Here is a 22,500-nt window from a genome sequence, read left to right as displayed (position 1 = left end):
GAATCAGGTATGAGGTACTTTCTTTACCTCGAACACCGATGAGTAAGTCACATGACTGAAGAACATTCTGTCTTCATTGCCAACTTTTCTTGAAATAAGCCATGTTGTCAGTTCTCTATTCAGCTCAGGAAGGGTAAATAAAACGACCCCTGACCTCGACATACCATGTATCATGTTTTTATACCTGTACCAGGTGGTTATATATAGATTTCGGTTATATAACCAAGATTTTTGCCAATTAGTCCAAGTGAGGGTGGTTGTGTGTTTGGAGAAGAGTGCGAACTGCCTCTATGTGGCCAACGTTCCGTTGTTTTTGACAGTCAGAATCAAACGAAGCCATCTTTCTTACCCAAAGAGCAGAAACATTGCTGAAGGTTTGGACTCCTAGACACAGATCCAAAGGCACAAAAACTGGAAAATAACTGGATGAAAAAAATCAACAAGAGGCTGTGGAGGCTGTGTTTTGTTTCAGTCTGTAAAAGCTACATCTCATCTCATCTCATTATCTCTAGCCGCTTTATCCTGTTCTACAGGGTCGCAGGCGAGCTGGAGCCTATCCCAGCTGACTACGGGCGAAAGGCAGGGTACACCCTGGACAAGTCGCCAGGTCATCACAGGGCTGACACATATGGCCCTTTTCCACTACCCTTTTTCAGCTCACTTCAGCTCGCTTCAGCTCACTTCAGCCCGACACGGCTCGCGTTTCGACTACCAAAAACCAGCACGACTCAGCTCGCTTCAGCCCTGCTTAGCCCCTAAAACTCGCACCGTTTTGGAGTGGGGCTGAAGCGAGCCAAAGCGAGCTGAGTGAGGCTGGGGGCGTGAGCAGACACTCCCCTGTGCACTGATTGGTGAGGAGGAGTGTCCTCACATGCCCACACACGCCCCGCGAGCGCGCTGGGATCTGTAAACACCGCAAACCCGGAAGGAGAAGAATTACGAATTACGAGAATTTCTGAAGCCTTATGCGCCTCGCCTCATCTATACGCTCTTGCCAGTATCTGTCCGCGTTGTCGGTGACAACAAGCCACAGCACCAAGACCAGCAACACTAACGACTCCATGTTTATTGTTTACTATTCGGGTTGTGAGACTACCGCTTAAAAGCTCACTGATGTCACTGTTTGCGCTGCTTAACGACATCACCTGACGTCCACCCACTTTCGCTAACTCCACCCAATGTGTCCACCCACTTCCAGCCAGCACGGTTCAGCGCGGTTGTAGTCGAAATGCAACTCCAACAGCCCCGCTCAGCTCGACTCAGCACGGCACGGCTCAGCCCGACTCAGCCGCGTTTGTAGTGGAAAAGCGGCAATAGACACAGACAACCATTCACACTCACACCTACGGTCAGTTTAGAGCCACCAGTTAACCTAACCTGCATGTCTTTGGACTGTGGAGGAAACCGGAGCACCCGGAGGAAACCCACGCGGACACGGGGAGAACATGCAAACTCCGCACAGAAAGGCCCTCGCCGGCCACGGGGCTCGAACCTGGACCTTCTTGCTGTGAGGCGACAGCGCTAACCACTACACCACCGTGCCGCCCTAAAAGCATGTTAAGCTTTATGTTTAATTATTCAGCATAGAAGTATTCCTCAGTATCATGGTTGAGATTCAGAGGGTTCACCCAGAGCTAAAATGGTTTAAACCATGTTCAAGCAATACGTTGTGGAGATACAGTTCTGTGCAAAAGTCTTCGGGACATGTAAAGAAATGCTGTTGACCAAAAATGGCTTAATAATAATGAAATGAAATGTTTCAACACTCCCCGTGTCCGCGTGGGTTTCCTCCGGGTGCTCCGGTTTCCCCCACAGTCCAAAGACATGCAGGTTAGGTTAACTGGTGACTCTAAATTGAGCGTAGGTGTGAATGTGACTGTGAATGGTTGTCTGTGTCTGTGTCAGCCCTGTGATGACCTGGCGACTTGTCCAGGGTGTACCCCGCCTTTCGCCCGTAGTCAGCTGGGATAGGCTCCAGCTTGCCTGCGACCCTGTAGAACAGGATAAAGCGGCTACAGATAATGAGATGAGATGTTTCAACATTAAAAAATATGATAAACAGTAATCAGTAAGCCATAATAAATGAAACAAAGCCAGCATTTGGTGTGAGACGACCCTTTGCTTTAGTCTCAGGTCCAGTGAGTGCAGTTTTATAAGGAAATGAGCTGTAGGTTTTACTGAACATCTTGCAGAACCAGCCACAGTTCTTCTGGACACTTTGACACACTCGCTTCTTCATTTTACACCAAAACTTTTCCAGTCACCTTCATTATGTTTTATTTTTTAATCTGAAAAATGCTCTGTTATGTAATATGCTGCTCAGATACCAACTTTTTTTTTTTACTGTAACATTTAATTTTGTGCTGGAAAAAATGAACATTTGGAACTCTAAAATACTGACTCGATAATGTAGAAGTCAAAAAATAGAAATCTACAACAAAGTTTGTATGAAAAAAAATCAGGGGGCTGAAGACTTTTGCACAGGACTGGATATATATATATATCTGAAAGAATTTTTTCATCTTCATCTTCTGACATATTTTTTGTCCCTTTGATTCTTCTCCTGTTTCAGGAATATAACGGTGAAAAGACCAACAATGGCATCCACTACAGGTTACAGCTCCTCTACAGTAATGGTAAGAAACCAACAAACTTATCAGTTCAAGAGAAACATTATGGAGCCTCCTGCAAGTCATGGTGGGGATTTTTTTGGGTGACTTTGGTGTTCTGTCGCAATGCGTCGACTCTCATCCAAACCAGAACCCTTCTTGCAACGGAACGCAAAAGTAGCTAAAAAAAAATCCCCACCTTGACCTTTAGGGGGCTCCAGAGAACATTTAGACAATGTTATTAAAAAAACAACAAAAAACTTTTTGAAATCTGTCTGCACATCTGCTTCACCTTAATTTATTTATTCATCTATCTTTGCATTTATTTTGTTGTTTTTGTTCTATTTATTTATTTATTAAAGATTTCTTACTTTTTATTTTCTGTCTTTCTTGTAATTTTACACATTGATCCAGTTAATTGTCTGAATTCTCCCAAATGATTTTCATCATCCTTCACTCATATTGCTTTGGATTTTCTCTGCGTTAAAGGTCTTTCTTGAGAAGCTAAAACATTTCCTTCATCACCGAAGTCATAAAACAGTGGGAGTAGATTGAGGCTTTTTGTGCCCAACTTTGTTTCTTTGCACATCTGGAATAGTATTGAGGATCCCATCTGTTTATTCTGGGATGATTTTGTTCACATCTGTCCCCTTCCTCTGTTCTCGAGTACCTTTTTAACTTCAGAATGGTATTCGGTACACCACTGCAGAGCGTCTATCTTTTGTACTTTCATTCTTTTTTAATAATATAAGTATTCATTAATTACCAAAACGACGATACATGCTCTATTTGTGAATGGAAATAATTCTCGAGACTCGATGTGAATGTCAATGACACCATCCTGCTGAGAGATTAGCCCACGGGTCGCCTTCCCAGCATGCCTTTCTGCCCCTCACCCACCTCCATCCACCTGCTTTTCAATGTAGCAGTAAAGATGGATCTGGAGTTTTGTCCATAGATGTGTACAGAGAGATGGAAAGGGGCTGAGAGAGTTCTGTCTCTTGCAGGTTTAAGACAGGAACGCTATAAATAATAAATTTATTTGATTAACTGCAGCGCTGCTCCTTGTTTGGATTCGTTAAGTGTGTGTGTGTGTGTGTGTGTGTGTGTGTGCGCGCGTTTGGGGGCTTAATGAATAGCTGAAGCAGCATGACGAACAAAACATTGCACACTCCACGTGGGATACGATGGCAAATTTGTTTTTTTTTCTGAAATGGCTGAAATGTTCCATTAGGAGCTAATTTGCTAATGCTTACTTTAAAGAAATGAATTTTAATTTGCAGGGGAATGTTGAGTCATGTTACTGAAATGTTTAACCAGTTGGATATATTGGATGTTTATGAAGAAAGAAACCAATGTACTTGGTGTAGTAATTGACCCTGGATGATTTTTCACGATAAACCGAACATACTCCTCCTTAACCTTTTAAGCCCTCTTAAAAACAGGTACGTCGTATGTACGTTTAGTTGAGACATGTCACTTGAATATCTTTAAAGATTTTAGACACGTAATTGGACTTAGATTCCAACATACGAAAGGTACAAAGGATGAACCCTTGACAGTACCACCCCAGAGAGAAGAAAAAGTGCAGTTTTGTGCATTTACTTCTGAGAATGGGGCAGAAAAGTCCTCACTGTGTCTCAGATATCTCTCTTCCATATCTTGGCTCATGTACTGATACTTATCCATGGTTGAAATGGTATCAGACAAGTGGCTTTCAGATTTGCACCTGACTAGACCCCCAGGGATCTGAAACTGAACCAAGGGTCAACATTTTTCGTCTCATTCTCAAAGTTATTGTGTGAATTTTTGAGTTCTGAGAATCATTAGACTCTCTGACTTGGAACTTGACTCTCACCTCAACCTTCCATCACTTCAAAATGAGTATACTCTTGGATAAAAGGGTGCTAAACTGTGCCTCTGCTTGTTGCTGGGGTGGTACCATCAAGCATATATCTTTTGCAGCTTTAGTCTGGAAAGGTGGATGGAGCGTAGAGTCATTTTACAGGGATGAAAGGTGGACCCTTGTACAGCCTCAAACTTCGATTATTGTTTCACCAAAAAATATATTTCTTGATGAATTTCACAGGAATCAGGACAGAGCAGGACCTGTATGTACGGCTGATAGACTCCATGACTAAACAGGTGAGTCATGATTTTCAGATCACTTTGATAAAAGCTTTTGGTTTATACGAGTTGTGTGGTTTTCCGTTCGGTTACTATAGCACAACTCATCAAGCGTTCGCTGTTATCTCGAGACACTGAGGTCATCAGAACCTCAGCCGTGAACGCTGAACACTCGGTCAAATGCTAACTCAATTTTCAGACTTAACCATAACTGTTTACAAGTTTTGGCACAGTGTCACTTCACGAGGAGATTTTCCTGTTCTTGATTTCCAGGCAGTGCTCTTCCTCATTTCCTGTAACTCACTTTTACAGCCTTCGAGTTCCCTGGAGTGGTTACACAAACGCGCAGAAGTCTTTATAAACTCAAGTCTGTACTAAACACAGTCTCATTCACTTGAGACTGGATTCCACTCCATCCCTCTTCATTCTCTAGTGAAATGGACCCTAATTTTCGTCCCACCCCCTCATGTCTCATTGGCTCACCGGCGCTCGTTGTCATGGCGTGTCAGGCTACATCGGATCAATACGGCAAGCAGGTCCTCGACAAAAGCGTCAGCCCCGGAGACCAATCAATAGGCCTTAATGTATCTGCAGAGGCGGCACACTGGAGACTATCATCCCCAGCACAACAAAAGAGATCTGCAGCCATGCACAGCTGTCAAATCCCTTCCCTTCTGCTTTCTGTAACACACACACACACACACACACACACACACACACACACACACACACACGCGCGCGCACACACATATGCAGCAGCAAGTTATGAAAGCATGAGGTGTAGATATTGATTGACTGTAGTCCTGCTGTCTTGATTTGTCATTTGTTATGAATGATAGATATGAAAGGAAAGAGGGAGCCCGCTTTCACTACGCTTAGTGTAAATACACTCATCTCTGCTGATCTGAATGTAAAATGTTTGTTCCTAATCACTGTCTTTAAGAGACGTTGAGGCCACAAAGTCGATAATGCCAACATATAGTAATGGAACCATAATGATATCATGGACCACTTTGGCGCCAGAGACATGAATCAAGTATGATATACAAATATCGACCTGTTCCCCCCTCTCCAAAATCCCCTCCCCTTTCTCGAACTGGGTGGATGTTAATAAAGAGGCAGAGGACCTACACGGACGGCATCAAGAAACCGAGAGAGATCAATAATGTAAAAGTGGTCGTTATCCTGAAAGTATTGTCCCCCAAGGCATTGGGTCGACTGACCAAAGGCGAGTGAAATTGGGGATGTTGTAAGGTGGATTATGGGTGTGTGTTGGGCTGAGAGTGGGATACAGCGTACACTAATAATCCGTCATACACACCAGCAACATCGGCTCCGTGATGGATGCCTTGGAGAACGCGTCCAATTGTAGACCTTCTGGATCTCTCCATATGCCGACATATTAATGACCAGAGTTACCCTTTAGCATATGTTACATTTTACAGCATGCTGTGCACCACAAAAAATGTGACTAATGACCTACTGTCAGCTCTCGTGTTGTCGACTTGTGTCGTCATTTTCAGATGATAATATTCGCTATATAAAGTGATTTGAACGATTGTGAATTTTAGCTTAAAAGGGTCAGAATTTTGTATGAACAGAAATAAAAATGAAGCCTTTTCTCTTTCACAGCCAATCATTTATGAGGGCCAGGATAAAAACCCAGAGATGTGCCGTGTCCTTCTTACCCATGAGATCATGTGCAGGTTGGTTCAGCCAAGAGTTTTTTTTTTTCAACTTTAATGCCATTTCATTTGTCTTTCTTTTTTGTAAGCCTGTTTTCCTTATTGCTTTTTAAAAGTTTGACTTTGCATCATCAGCACAAATGTATTTATATCTAGTTTGGTTGTGGAACACTGAAACATTAATCAGGCTTTAGAATGCACCTCCTCATGGGTGCACCTTTAAGTTTGGTATTCAGACCGATGTAAATGTGCCGCTCTCCACTGTGCGCTTCGACAGGGCTTCCCTCATTACAGAGCACCTATCGGCTTTAATACCGTGTAATTATGAGCTCTGTTGGCTGGAGGCCTGACCAGCGGGGGCTTGTTCATGCCGAATGCCCAGTGGGGGTCAGGGGGTGTATCTGTTGGTGAATTCAGCGGGTGTCTGGGTCCTGGACGTTAAGGGGCTCAGATGTTTGGAACCTGGCTGGGTAGTGACCCAGGAATGAGGGTCGAGGGCTTGAGGGCCCTGTTAATAATGCAATAGAGGAAATGATGGGGCGCTCAGGAATCCTTGGACGGGTCTTCATTACTATACAAGGGCCCTGCAGGAAAGGAAGTGGGCTTCTTTTGACGATATTCCGGATCAGAATTTGGATGGTCATGCAACATCACTGAAGCTAACACTCACTGGAGTGTGTTTACAGTGGTCGGCTTAATAGCTCCAGTTTGAGATCAATTGACATATCGTGTACATGTGTTAGTAAGTTAATAGACTCTGTACATTGGATATTTAATGGCCATATAATGTACTCAGGCAGGAGATATGGAAGTGAGCGTAACCATTCTGTTGGACTTGGGCCAACTCGAGAACAATTTCCATCACAAAGACCGGGCGAAAAATTTGCCTCGGAATTAAATATGATCCTGGTACTGTATGTAAAAGCCATAATCGAGATTGAGATGTCACTAATCTTTTCATTGCTCGACTCTCTCAGCCGCCCTCCCGAAATTACTTAGCATAAATCTCACTACTGTCTCTCTTTTTAAAATGGATTTCTCTGCTTAGCAGCCAAAATAACCTGTTATTATGAACCTCGAAGCACTGAAATTCTCGGCGGCGCTTTTTTTTCTTTCTCTTGATGGAACCTGCTTCTCTCCTCCAAGATGATTTTGATACAGGATCCATTTCCATAATGACAGCTCACTTTGAGGCGGTCATTACGTGATTGAGTGTGATTATTAGCAGCCATCCCCTGATGAATGGTGTGTTTCCATTCGCTAATGAGAGGGAGATGAGACCTGCTTCCCCTGCCTCTCTCTCTCTCTCTCTCTCTCTCTCTCTCTTTCTCTCTCTCCTGGGTGAAAGCACTCTTTCTCAGGTCCCTCATGAAGTCTGCTTCACCTATCGACACATATATACACAAATATCCTCGCAAAATATGGCTAAAATAAACATAAGTAAATCTCATCCTGGCCTGACATCTTTTGATATCGATGAAGAGTGTCAACTTTTATTTATTTTTGTCCTTCTTGGAAGTGAGTGGGTGCAACGCAATTAAGCTAAGAGATCAATTTTGACTGATTAATTAGAGTCTCTGAATTACAGACCGACTATGACAGCAGTGTAGCCACAAGACTAAATAATGAGCCGTGATGGTTTTCAAAAGGCAAGAAGTGATTTGTCATGGGATCAGGCTTCCGCTGGCTGGAGATGTCCAAGGTCTTCACCAGCTATTCTCACTGCTTGAAACTGGCACCCTGAAATTGCCAAATGAGGCATGGCGGAGGGTTAGCTGGCACCGAGCAGCGTCGAGAGCCCAATGCATGAGCACAGAGGGAGGGAGTTGGAGGATGGAAGGACGATGCTGGGCAGCCAGGATGGATGAGAAACGACTGCCAGGCAGCCACGTAGCCAAGTGGCTATGCTTTCCATCCACCCTGGGCAATTACAGTACTTGCCCTTTGAAAACAAGCCCTCTATTGACACCCTCCTTCTCTCAGTATCTTTACAGGCTTCCTGTGTCCCTCCATATCTCTGCTTCTCTCTGATGCTCGTCCTCTGGCTTCCCCAAGACTATCAGAAGCCTGGTTTTATTGAAGCTTACCCTTGTGCTTTAAACTGATCTCCTTCATTTCTTAAGTAAATCAGCTACCAGGTGACCCAGCCAAGGGAAGGCATAGTTGACCTATCATAAAGGTACCGGGGGGACATTAGTTCCTCTTTGCTCTGAGTTGAGTTTGCATCTTGTCTTCTTGGCTCTTCTCGGCTGAAGGCTTGATGCCAGACCTGCGTTTGTTTTGTGGACTTTGGGTCAGAGTCATTAACAGGACCAACACTAGCCACCATGTACCCCCACTGGGATCGCCATTAAGGTGGTATTACAAACGTTCTGCCAGGGTTTGTTTTGGTGTGTGAGGGGCCACTGGTGTCCCAAAGGAACAGCCTGGTGCTCTTGGGGTCCAGTTTGTTTATAACACTTCTTTCTCAGTTTGAGGAGGTTGTCACCACAGCCGCACCATTGGGCCTCCAATGCTAATTGGTCTCCTGGAACTTTGCTAATGGGTCCAAGTAGCTCAGGGAATAAATTATGGTGACACTGCTCTATGGCAACAGTCACACATACACAAGGAGAAGGAAAAAACAACGCCTGTTGTTGGTGTTTTTTTTCATAGATCAAACAATGTGATAAATGATTCATAAAGACATTATTTTGCATTGTCAAATTATCTCATAACAGTGAGAAGGGAAATTCTGTACTAATTTATTTCATCTTGTTTTGTTTATTGTTCGGGCATTACACAATTACAGTTCCACAATTATATGTTAATAAAGAACATCAAGCTTGTGTTTCTTTTGCACAACAATTGCACACAATAGTGTCACATAGAGCACTATAATTTATAATTAATGACAATAAACTGAACTGGAATGAGGGCTAGACCACTTTTCCAGTGGGGTGCAGAAGCGACAGTGCCAATTTGGCTCACCAACAATGAGTCTTTTTTTTAATTTGGAGGGGAATGGTGGTTGTATTTAGGAGAGCCACATGCCACCAGATGAGGTGCCAGCCCCGGGGCGAGGGCACAGGCAAGGGCAGGGGTGATGGCAGCGTCAGTGAGGGGCGTTTGGGACGCGGCCGCTGCACCAGGACGTCTCTGGGCGCTGTCCAAACTGTCAGAGGCTGGCTGAGTGACCTTGGCATGAGCCCAGCCCAGCTGGAGAGGAGAGACAGAAAGAAAGAGGAGAGAGAGAGGGCAACCTCGCAAGCAGGAGCCAGATTGAAAGAGAGCGCGAGAGTGAGAGAGCGAGAGACTCGCCTTGGCCATTATTCAGCCACATTCTTGCCTTTATAAAAGATCTAAAGATATATAATCTGAAAAATTTGACATGAACAATATTGAAAACACCACCATTGAGCATCCATCTAATAGGCGTACCTCAAAGTTCAGTATTAAGACCACAAATCTATCATATTAATTACCATATCAAGTATCTGTGTATGTTTATGATTATGGTCAGGAAGTTAATGAACGAGAAAGATTTCCTACAAACGGAAAACAGCTTGGTTGAGTGCTCATAGCTTTTTGTATGATGGAAATTGGAACTTCATCCAAATTTCTGAAACGAGTTTACATTAAAGTTAAGTCGCTAGCATTTTAAGACGAGCTTGAATTCTGAAGATGGATGATATCAAAAAATGATCTTGGGAAATGAAAAAAAAAAACTGCAGTGCTGTTTGAAAAATGGTTTTCTTTATTCAGACATGTTTGGAAAATAAATATCGCCTCCCCCTAGTAGATACTGTTTCATTGACTTGCTATATGCATACAGTGTAATATATATTCAGTATAATGTTCAATATGACTCCAAGGGACATGTCAATGGTTTTTGTGAATAAATTCTTTTTAATTTCAGTCGGTGTTGCGACAAAAAGAGCTGCGGGAACCGAAACGAGACACCGTCAGATCCAGTGATCATCGACAGGTAAGAGAGCCTTACCTATAGGTGCTCAGAATTCAGCTTGAACAATCGCCTTGAACCTGAAACAATGAAGTATGAACATGATTTTGATTTGAGAATGAACGTTATAGGATCTCAGCTTCTGGCCTTTTCTCGAGTCTCTCAGTTGCTTAAGACGTCTTCACTCCAAGATAAAGTATTCATCAGCGTGTCTGTTTTGCATGCTGCAACAGTCATACATCTGTCTGTATTGAATTTGTGAAACACGGATACTGCAATACAGTTTTGCGATGATGAAATCAGCACAATCTGTTTGGATGCAGGCAGGCACCCGGACATTTCAGAACGAGGTCGTATTTATAAGTGACTCTCAAATGAACTCCCGGATGAGCTCCACAGATTGACACTACCAAGTCCCTACCTGCGAAATTTCTCTTAAGGGAGCTGCTTTAATGACCGAGCCGGAGTGTGTGTGAGGGTGTGCGTACGAGTATTAGGGTGTGTGTGTGTGTGTGTCCAAACAAGACAGCAGTGAGTGTGTCCTCCTAGGGCACAAGGGTCATTACCAAATCCATGCTGGCTCGTTAGAGTGGCCTTGGAGCAGGTCCAGTGGACAGTCAGGAACGAGTGACCCTCCTTCTCCCTTTACACACCCTCACACTCACACACACACACACACACACACACACATGCACACACACATATGGAAACACATATATGTGGACATACCAATAGACATGTGTAGATTGGTGTGACGATATGATGTCAGCTCTTTCCTCTCAAGTGTAGAAGTCGAGCATCGCACTCTGTTATACAAAGAAACATGAGAGAGGACAGGCAATCAAAAAGGGCAGAAAAACACAACGAGATGGTGTAAAAGAGAGAGTGTGTATCTTTCATGTCTTTGCAATGAGGCGGACGCGGCTGCCTTGAATGTCTCCCTCAGGGCCAGTTACACTGGATACCTTATAGCCTATTGTGTGTATATGTGTGTGTGTCTGGCACGTCTGAGCTCCTCATTACACTGACCAAACCCATTCCGAAAGTGTTTACCGGTGACAGTGGATGGTTCTGATTTAAGGCGGACCGACGCGTACGACTGCATTTCAGTGCCCTATTAAGAGCACCAGTATTTATGGCCTCCTTAAACCAACAGATAAATCAGCTGGACACGAAGCGAGGCCTCTGGCTTGCCATGCAAATCAGCGGCACTGCTCGTCACTGTAAAAGCCTTAATGGGAGCCATTCATTCTCAACACACACACACACACACACACACACACACACACACACACACACACACACACACACACACACACACAATAGTGCATGCTGCTGGCACCACCTTCGCCCAGCTCCGTAAATCAACATCTGCCGTCAGGTTATGCGGCCTCACGCCTCATAATTACGCATACACACATACGGCCGTTCATGTATGCGCACACGCATACATGTTTGCATGAACGCATACATATCTCACACACCTGACATGCCTAAAAGACACAAATAGCAACTGTTAAAACTTACAATATAAATAATAGCAATAGTAATAAAAACGTTAGATGTTCCTATATAGTGCCAAATTATATACCTTAGCTATGAGTTACAATGTCGCTCCCCAATAATTCATCGTAATTACCAAATAATATGCTTCAAAATGAATAGCAAGATCAACTGTGAGCTACTGCTCACTTACGTATCCCTCCGCTCTCGCTTATATCAGAATGCAAGCAATCAAAGGAATAGGACACTTATTATGAATGTTGACTTCAACAAATAATGAACCCTGAAACAAGTAAGTAAAGAGCAGCGTCTCTCCCCAGGGATTTCAAACAGCATCCTGGTAAACTGTCATTTTGAAATAGCATTTTGCTTCTTGAAATAGCATCAAAATCCACGCTATATGTTTCATAAATACATTCAGCCGGTAAACAGGAAGTTGATGTGCGACAGACCTGAAAATGGTATACATGGTAAAGAACCCCAAGCTGAAGCTTGGTCCCAAATATCAAGCAGTTGTGATTTGTAGTCGCTGAGAAAAGTGTTACGAAAATTTTGTAAATCCACCCTATATGTTTTGTAAATACATTCAGTTGGTAAACAGGACGTCGATATGTGACAGACCTGAAAACAGTATACATGGTATAGAACCCAAAGCTGAAGCTCGGTCCCAAATATCAAGCAGTTGTGATTTGTAGTTGCTGAGAAAAGTGTGACGAAAATTTTGTAAATCCACAAAATATATTTCGTTCATACATTCAGTTGGTAAACAGGAAGTCCATGTGGGACAGACCTGAAAATGGTATACATAGTATAGAACCCCAAGCTGAAGCTTGGTACCAAATATCAAGCAGTTGTGATTTGTAGTTGCTGAGAAAAGTGTTCAGAAAATTTTGTAAATCCATGAAATATGTTTTGTAAATACATTCAGTCGGTAAACAGGAAGTTGATGTGTGGCATATCTGAAAACAGTATACACGGTATAGAACCCCAAGCTGAAATTTGGTCCCAAGTGGCTATGATTTGTGGTTGCTGAGAAAAAGGGTGTTTCAGATAGACAGAGATACGGACGGATGGATGGACAGAGGTAAACCAGTATCCCCCCCCCCCCGGAGTGGGGGTATAATAACTAGGCGTTAAGTGTAAGTTGAGAGGGTGGGGTTGTGCTGTGTTGACATTTTTACAATAAAGATAAGACAACAAACTTGTCGCAAAACAAGGCTCAGCAGAATATTCTTTCACAGGTTCAGTTTTTCTCGTCAGAAATTGATACAAATTTTAACGTGTTCTATGATATTCTATTTTATATGTAGTTGTGTCCAAGGTAACCCCAATAACTCCAAAACATTTGTGAGACTGTGCTGGTCATAACAGCGGAGTAATCCATTGTGGATCTTTTTATGGATGTGAACGCTGAATGGCTTGGATTTGAAGTCCCAAGAGAAAAATAAATATTAAAAAAAAAATCCTCATTTGGTTAGCAAGCTAATCCACTCGTTACGCGACTTGAGAAATGATAACCTATTTTGAGAAAATAAGTTAATTTAAAGTGCCTCGCTGTCCCAGTTTGTTTCTTTTCATCCAGTTGCTAATGTTTGGTCTTAGTTCGCAATTAAGGCTCCAAAATTTCAATGCTATTCCAATGATGATGTTTACAAGGCTGCTGCATTAGTTGTATAATTATAACTTTTCTTTTATTTATCTTCGTGGCTAAAAAATATCCTGATCGATTTTGCACGAGCTCGGATTCCTTCTCTGTCTTTTCCTCTACTCTTTTCTTTCTGTGCTGCAACAGGAGCAGTATGTCCCCTTATTCAGTCTGAACGATGGCGGGATTTCTGATAAACAGAATGCCTCAGATCATTGATTTAGCCATCCTGGGAAATAAGGTAGAACTAATTATGACGAACGAATCGTTCCCCGCGCCTCCTGCTCCTCTGGCGTCAGATCTGGCGCCCGAACGGGGTCAAGTGCCGGTCGACGAGGTCGAAGGTCATTCGATGGGAGCCTTCGCGACAAGTCTGAATGCTGGAAACGCTCAGCCGTTCGCGCTGAGGCAAGCAGAAAGGACCCGTGGCGCCAGTGATCTATCGCCTGCCTTGAAAACAGGTGTTATTACAAGCTAATATTGCAATTAGATCGCCCAGCAAGCTCCCCTAGTGGGGCTATAAATTCTCCAGGACTGGCAGTGTATATACAGGGTGGGGGGCTCTGTCTAATTACGACCTCATACCCTCCTCCATTTTCTTAATGTTTATAGAGAATGGGGCAAACCTGGGCTGAGAATATGATTAAATTTTAAACAATGCACAGATGTAGTCCAAATATATAGTTCAGTTACTCAGCCAAGGCGTGTTTGTTGTCAGTACGTGTTTAGTGAATGTTGAGATGAAGTAAAGGAAGTCTGTGGCTATGAGTTTAGCATCGTGCGTGTCTGAATCGGTCCACATTTGCCTCAAGACGTTATTTGGACATAAACAGCATCATATCAGAGCAATTTTATTCTTACTGTTATTATTTTACAGCTCGAAAAATGAGGCCACGCCTTTTACCGGTTTGATGCAAAGTGTGTGGTGGGTGGATCTACGACTGATTTTAGCTTGACGATAACATTTTTGTAGATATCAGTGTATCATACAGTATCATAATCCAAAACATTAATTGTGTTTGAGATCGTGAAGAACTCGACACAATATAAAATGCCCATGAAATGGCTTGACTTGATTCTGTACAGTATCCATCCATCCATCCATCCATCCATCCATCCATCCATTATCTGTAGCCGCTTATCCTGTGCAGGCTTGTGGGTAAGCTGGAGCCTATCCCAGCTGACTATGGGTGAGAGGCGGGGTGCACCCTGGACAAATCGCCAGGTCATCGCAGGGCTGACACATAGAGACAATCAATCATTCATACCTACGGTCAATTTAGAGCCACCAATTAGCCTAACCTGCATGTCTTTGGACTGTGGGGGAAACCGGAGCACCTGGAGGAAACCCACGCGGACACGGGGAGAACATGCAAACTCCACACAGAAAGGCCCTCGTTGGCCACTGGGCTCAAACCCAGAACCTTCTTGCTGTGAGGCGACAGCGCTAACCACTACACCACCGTGCCACCCCTCCATACAGTATGTCGACGTATTTTGTTTGAAAACAGGAAGTTACAAAGGCTTGACTGATTCCGACAACAGCCAAAAGCAGTTGAGATTCATCAACAGGAGCTTCGCAAAATGGCAAAATGACACAAATGAGACTTTGTCCATTCCCACTTTGTTTTTTTTTTCTCCAGTTTTGGAGCTGGAATGAGCACAGGCGCTCATCAGCTCCGTGCCTTATTGTTCTGGAAAGCTAAACAATTCCAATGATCCGTCTTTGCTGTTAAGTAGCATCTACTGTCGCATGATATCCAAAGTTTGTTTCCAAGGGCTGAGAATATGCATCCGAATGGATGTGAATTGGATGTGGAAGGAATTGGAATGAATCATCAAAAATTTTTGATGTTTTTTTTCCACCCCAGAAATGAAAAAACGTATAAATAAAAACAGAAGCACTTTGAGCGAGAGCATGGCAAGCGATTTAACGATGTACTGTAGACTCACTTTCCATGGCAACATTAGCTACATTAGCTTCTCGTGTAAATCTCATCAAGGAAACATCGGACGTGTCTTGGCTGACTGGTTGTGTCTGGGATGATGGAGGTAGATTCTGTTTTTTTGCTTGAATTATTTAACTTGCAGCAGGTTCACTTTTCAAGCCAACATGTCCAACCATTGGACAGTCGCAAGGAAAGTGCCACAGATTTCAGGTGCTCTTTCCAAGATGCTCTTGATACCGTCCAGATATTAAACCCTACTGTGAGGATTATTAAAAGAATCCATTATGGAAGCGAGTACATTTTATTGTCAGGCTCCAGACAAAATAACAACACTGGTTTCACAAGGTAGCCATTTCCCTATCCTTCTGAGACTCGGCGTTCTCATTTGAGGGCATTCTCACACATCCTTTCCAACACACTGCGTCGTTTCTGGAGATATCAGGTGCTTGAGATAGAAATGGTGCAGTCCAGGTCTCAGGACTGTTTAAAGTGTTAAAGCAGGCTGTTACAGAAAAACAAAATCGGGAGAAAGGGTAAAAAAATTACAGAAGATGGCTTCACACAAGATCCAGTCCAGCAGCCATTTTTAGACCCATTCTCGATTCTGATTGGTCAGAAGGTGTTGATTTATTTTCTATAACAGCAGATCTGGCAGTCGTGCTGGCTGTAATTTCCATTCTATTAAGATCGTTATCGGATACTCGACATTATCTCAGACTAATAATATAAAACATGGAGTTGTTTATTTAATATTTATGGAAGGAGTCTCCAGTGTCAGCACTTTATAACAATCAGGAGTGTTGTGATTTTCTCGGGAAAAAGACAAACTGTTTTTTTTTCAAGAGAGGAAAAAACAGAGTCTTCATGTACACCACCCCATTGTTGATGATTTTCCAAATGTTTTCTGACTTACGAATATATTCATTCAAATTGCCACAAAAAAAACTAAACTTCAAAATTGTGCTATAATGATTAAGAATTATAAGCATTGAATATTTTCACGTTTAAAAGCGTCACGGTGGAGTAAATTTTCTGAGAAAATGATGATGTAATGATGATGTCATGATGACGACGTGTTCCAGAGGTTCCGTGACAATGCGTTTCGGCGCTCTTTAACGACCTTGTGTTCAGAAATTCACACGACGTGCTTGATGTCCATGGAAACGCGCCTCCACAAAGCCGCCACTTCGCCTCTCCTTCGTCTTACTCATCCCCACTTCCAGGAGCTCATCATTTTTTTCAATTTTAGCCCGGCTGCCGAGTAATGTCCTCCTTTTATTGCTAATCTATACTCTTAATCTGGCTGGCACCAATGCGCTCCAGGCTCGATCAATAGAGCACTATTGCTGGGAAAAGTCCACAGGGGCTGATAATGAGAGCAACGCCCTGAGGGTTAACCCCTCTCTCTCTCTCTCACACGCACACACACACACACACACACACACACATACTGTACATAACACACAAAATATCTGCAGGGTTAACTTAAAACATACGCACACACCTGCAGGGCGAAACACTTGTACGCAGACACATACACAACCACCTGCAAGGTGAACACTCAACACGATGCAGAGTTTACTCCTAACACACACACACACACACACACACACACACACACACACACACACACACACACACACACACACACACACCTACGGTATTAACAGCACACATGCAAATTTTAATGATTCAATCATTATTTAATTATTTAATTATTCCACACAGGAAGATCATGAAAATGGAAAGATTAGCGCGAAATACCATCGAAAAATCAGCGCAAAATATGAGTGTATGTCAGTACGTTAAATCTGAAATTCATTTGAAAAAATTTCTCAACTGAAATTCCAAAAATAATCCAGTTTCGATGTGATTAGCAGGTTAAAATAAAACCTCAAAAAAAAAAAAAAACCCAAAAAAAACAAGAGAAGCATTTTGCACAGAGAGTCTGTTTCATCGGGGACATTTTGTGGAAATCGAAAAGGGTCACAAATCTGCTGTGAGCAAAAACAAGAGACAGGATGTGAAGGGATTATTGAAATATTTGGAATAATTTACTGAAGTCACAGAATGACTTTTTAATATGGGACACTTTGGGAATCGAAAAAGGTCAACCTGTGCTGTCAGGTAAAATTAATGACGTGATGCTTGGAAGACAGATTGTTGTGTGGAAATCAAAAAGGATCAAAATGTGCTATCAGGTAGAACAAGACAGATTACTGTATGCATGTAGATTATAGATATCTCATCTCATCTCATTATCTGTAGCCGCTTTATCCTGTTCTACAGGGTCGCAGGCAAGCTGGAGCCTATCCCAGCTGACTACGGGCGAGAGGCGGGGTACACCCTGGACAAGTCGCCAGGTCATCACAGGGCTGACACATAGACACAGACAACCATTCACACTCACATTCACACCTACGCTCAATTTAGAGTCACCAGTTAACCTAACCTGCATGTCTTTGGACTGTGGGGGAAACCGGAGCACCCGGAGGAAACCCACGCGGACACGGGGAGAACATGCAAACTCCGCACAGAAAGGCCCTCGCCGGCCACGGGGCTCGAACCCGGACCTTCTTGCTGTGAGGCGACAGCACTAACCACTACACCACCGTGCCACCGATTATAGAGATGTTTTGGAATAATTTGCTCGATTTAAGTCACAATAATTTTAATCAGATTATTTTCTGGAAAGTGAAAAGTGTCAAAAACTCTTGACTTGTTGATGTGAATGTTTCCAAAACGTGTAGCTGAAACCGAAGACACTGTGCAGATCATGGTTTAACACTTCTTGTATGTGTTGTGTGTCCTTTACACTTTGCAATATAGTTGATTTATGTTGTGAGTCTGGATTTATGTTCTTTGTAACAGGTCATATTATGGCTGCATAGTCTGCGTCGGGCATCTCTTCGTGTGTGTGAGTGTGAGATTTTCTTTTCATTTATGTGAGGAGTGATGTCCTGTTAAAATTTCCCAGCATGTAAGAATTGTTTTTATAGCAAAAGTTACAAGCTTGGCATTTTTATTGAACAGATAAATTCCTCTGCATATAAGACATTATTGATCGATTGTTCAAGTGTGTTAAAGCTGTGTTTGGGTGAGTACGTGTGTGTGTGTGTGTGTGTGTGTGTGTGTGTGTGTGTGTGTGTGTGTGTGTGTGTGTGTGTGAAAGAGAGAGAGAGAGAGAGGGGGCAGGTGTGTGATCTGGGACTATTTTTCGACGATACAGCATCGGTGTGTGGAAAAGGCAGGACAGGCCACGGTGACAGGTGTGTGTGAAATGAGGCCAGACGCCAGAGAGACATGGAGCGTACTCATCCTGAATCGGTCACCTGTCATTAACCTCGAATGTATTGAGCTGTTTTAGCACCAAAACACACTTTTACAGACTTAAAAACGCAACAATCATGAATCCTTAGGAACACGATACAAAACTGACTTTCAGGAAGAAAATGCGAAACGTTCATTTTATTTCTACTTTATAGATCCTCATTGGGAGAAATTTGGGAGCAAAAGGAGCCAAGAACACGGGATATTAAATCCAGAATAAATACGCCTCATCACGCACAATTATACAGTACATTTTCTGACTTAAAATCTCAAAAATTTCATCAAATCTCTGTCAGTTGTTTGAATTTTATATAAAAAAATAAACCTTTTTTTGGAGAATACTGGTTGCAGTCTTGATTATTAATTCTACGAGCCCAAAGCTAAGCAGTGCTGGAGCGTATCTGATACACACAGCCACAAGCACACACCTAGCAAGGGAATTTGTGTGTGTGTGTGTGTGTGTGTGTGTGTAAAGCAGAGACGACCTTGAGGGATGAGAGAAGGGAAATATTTCAGCCGATGTTTGCCGTGTAGGCCCTCTCCTGTTTCACACCGGCTCTCGCTACACACAACGCTACACAAAGCAGGCCTGCAAATAGAAACCCGCAGAACCGCAGGCACCTTCACACACACACACACACACACACACACACACACGCACGCACGCACGCACGCATGCAGAAGGTTAACCCAAATCCGAACTTAACTGGAACAGAAACACTTCCACGGCTGATGGAAAACATCTGGATTCGAGTTTCTCCACTGCAAACACCTTCATGGCAGATTCGTTTACACTGTAAATGTCAAGAAACCGCGTTTCACACCGGACATTTTTTCATGCAAAAAAGTCCAAATATTTTTGAAAATAATATAACTCGATTTACCGAAAAATAGCTCAACTTACCGAATTTTTATTTTTGATCAATTGTAAAAAGTTTGATTTCTTGATTCTGATTGGACAGAAAGTGTTGATTAGTTTTCTTTTACAGCAGCTGAACGTAGTTCCGGTTGAAGGCAAATCACAGGTTCATGCACTCGTTCTCAGACATGACCATTTCTATCGCGATGGCTGGTCAACAGGTTGGACGCCTCACATCCAGATTAGACACGAAAGTATACCAGTAACGAGATGTTGATTAAACACGTATGGAAGGAGTCTCGAGCATCAGCGGGAACATTAATTTTTCTGACATTGCCAAGAAACCTTCCTTGTGACATTTGTGACATCAAATGTAACTATAAACAGACAAAATGTCATTCCTTTGTAAATAAAATCAATCAGGAAGTTGTTGTTGTGGTGTCAGAGGAACCAAAACCTTCGTGAGGGTTATTTACACCCTATATAGTGCACTCAAAGTATCCCACATTGCATCACAAAAAGTAGTGTACAATAATGGTCACTAACCAAAGCAATATTTCCCATCATGCATTGTGGTCGCGCTGAAAGAAATCAAGATAAAAGTCTCAAATGTGATTTAATAAAAGGCAGCGGCAAAGAAGAAAGTATTCAGCCTTGATTTAAAAGAACTGAAAGATGCAGGTACTTTGTATTGATTAATGTAGGAAATGCGCTCAGTATAATATGGATTTATCACAAAAACACACGCATGTATTTATTATTTTGAAAACCCACCAGCCGACTGATCTGGCACGTTTTAATTGTGCGACAGTAATGACGTAAATACCAGCGCGACGGACTAGTGTCTGAAAGCGGTTTTTCATTTTACTAATCAGCTCACTGTATAGTCCTCTATATACAGTGGTGCTTGAAAGTTTGTGAACCCTTTAGAATTTTCTATATTTCTGCATAAATATGACCTAAAACATCATCAGATTTTCACACAAGTCCTCAAAGTAGATAAAGAGAACCCACTTAAACAAATGAGACAAAAATATTATACTTGGTCATTTATTTATTGAGGAAAATGATCCAATATTACATATCTGTGAGTGGCAAAAGTATGTGAACCTCTAGGATTAGCAGTTAATTTGAAGGTGAAATTAGAGTCAGGTGTTTTCAATCAACGGGATGACAATCAGGTGTGAGTGGGCACCCTGTTTTATTTAAAGAACAGGAATCTATCAAAGTCTGATCTTCACAACACATGTTTGTGGAAGTGTATCATGGCACGAACAAAGGAGATTTCTGAGGACCTCAGAAAAAGCGTTGTTGATGCTCATCAGGCTGGAAAAGGTTACAAAACCATCTCTAAAGAGTTTGGACTCCACCAATCCACAGTCAGACAGATTGTGTACAAATGGAGGAAATTCAAGACCATTGTTACCCTCCCCAGGAGTGGTCAACCAACAAAGATCACTCCAAGAGCAAGGCGTGTAATAGTCAGCGAGGTCACAAAGGACCCCAGGGTAACTTCTAAGCAACTGAAGGCCTCTCTCACATTAGCCAATGTTAATGTTCATGAGTCCACCATCAGGAGAACACTGAACAACAATGGTGTGCATGGCAGGGTTGCAAGGAGAAAGCCACTGCTCTCCAAAAAGAACATTGCTGCTCATCTGCAGTTTGCTAAAGATCACATGGACAAGCCAGAAGGCTATTGGAAAAATGTTTTGTGAACGGATGAGACCAAAATAGAACTTTTTGGTTTAAATGAGAAGCGTTATGTTTGGAGAAAGGAAAACACTGCATTCCAGCATAAGAACCATATCTCATCTGTGAAACATGGTGGTGGTAGTATCATGGTTTGGGCCTGTTTTGCTGCATCTGGGCCAGGACGGCTTACCATCATTGATGGAACAATGAATTCTGAATTATACCAGCGAATTCGAAAGGAAAATGTCAGGACATCTGTCCATGAACTGAATCTCAAGAGAAGGTGGGTCATGCAGCAAGACAACAACCCTAAGCACACAAGTCGTTCTACCAAAGAATGGTTAAAGAAGAATAAAGTTAATGTTTTGGAATGGCCAAGTCAAAGTCCTGACCTTAATCCAATGGAAATGTTGTGGAAGGACCTGAAGCGAGTAGTTCATGTGAGGAAACCCACCAACATCCCAGAGTTGAAGCTGTTCTGTACAGAGGAACGGGCTAAAATTCCTCCAAGCCGGTGTGCAGGACTAATCAACAGTTACCGGAAATATTTAGTTGCAGTTATTGCTGCACAAGGGGGTCACACCAGATACTGAAAGCAAAGGTTCACGTACTTTTGCTACTCACAGATATGTAATATTGGATCATTTTCCTCAATAAATAAATGACCAAGTATAATATTTTTGTCTCGTTTGTTTATCTGGGTTCTCTTTATCTACTTTTAGGACTTGTGTGAAAATCTGATGATGTTTTAGGTCATATTTATGCAGAAATATAGAAAATTCTAAAGGGTTCACAAACTTTCAAGCACCACTGTACTAATTCCCTATATAGTGAGTAGGGAGTAGTGAACGAGTGAGCGATTTCGGACACAGGGTTATTTGTTGTTGTGAGGAAAAGAGGAACTCAGCTTGATGTCAAGGGCTTCACGACTGCTTGTTGTTGATTATTTTCCTGGAACAGCACAACACCGAGTGTGTTAATCCTTACTGATATGTACTTTTGTTTTTGTTGTGGCGCTGGATGACGATTCGATGTCTGCTTATGATGAAAATAATTGTTCATGAGATCGTAGTATGATGAAAAAATTCCTCATCCGTTACTAAACATCAGGATGTATAGAATTTGTGCGAAAACGTGGGTTAGGTTTGATCGTGA

The 22,500-nt window shown here is 42.5% G+C and overlaps 1 protein-coding gene across 5 annotated transcripts in view; it reads left to right on the top strand.

The window, feature by feature from the left end:
* Window positions 1-22,500, top strand: part of LOC132868290 (transcription factor COE3) — a 122,912-nt gene that overhangs the window by 12,902 nt on the left and 87,510 nt on the right. For all 5 annotated transcript variants that reach the window (XM_060901152.1, XM_060901153.1, XM_060901151.1 and 2 more), the window contains exons 3-6: window positions 2,573-2,636; window positions 4,699-4,754; window positions 6,369-6,442; window positions 10,320-10,388. In XM_060901152.1, coding sequence (XP_060757135.1) covers window positions 2,573-2,636; window positions 4,699-4,754; window positions 6,369-6,442; window positions 10,320-10,388 — 263 coding nt within the window. The remainder of the gene's footprint in view (window positions 1-2,572; window positions 2,637-4,698; window positions 4,755-6,368; window positions 6,443-10,319; window positions 10,389-22,500) is intronic.

Source organism: Neoarius graeffei, chromosome 20, assembly GCF_027579695.1.
Source record: "Neoarius graeffei isolate fNeoGra1 chromosome 20, fNeoGra1.pri, whole genome shotgun sequence".
NCBI classification, from domain to species: domain Eukaryota; kingdom Metazoa; phylum Chordata; class Actinopteri; order Siluriformes; family Ariidae; genus Neoarius; species Neoarius graeffei.
The sequence above is the reverse complement of the archived record's forward strand: the minus strand, read 5'-3'. Positions and strand labels throughout refer to the sequence as shown.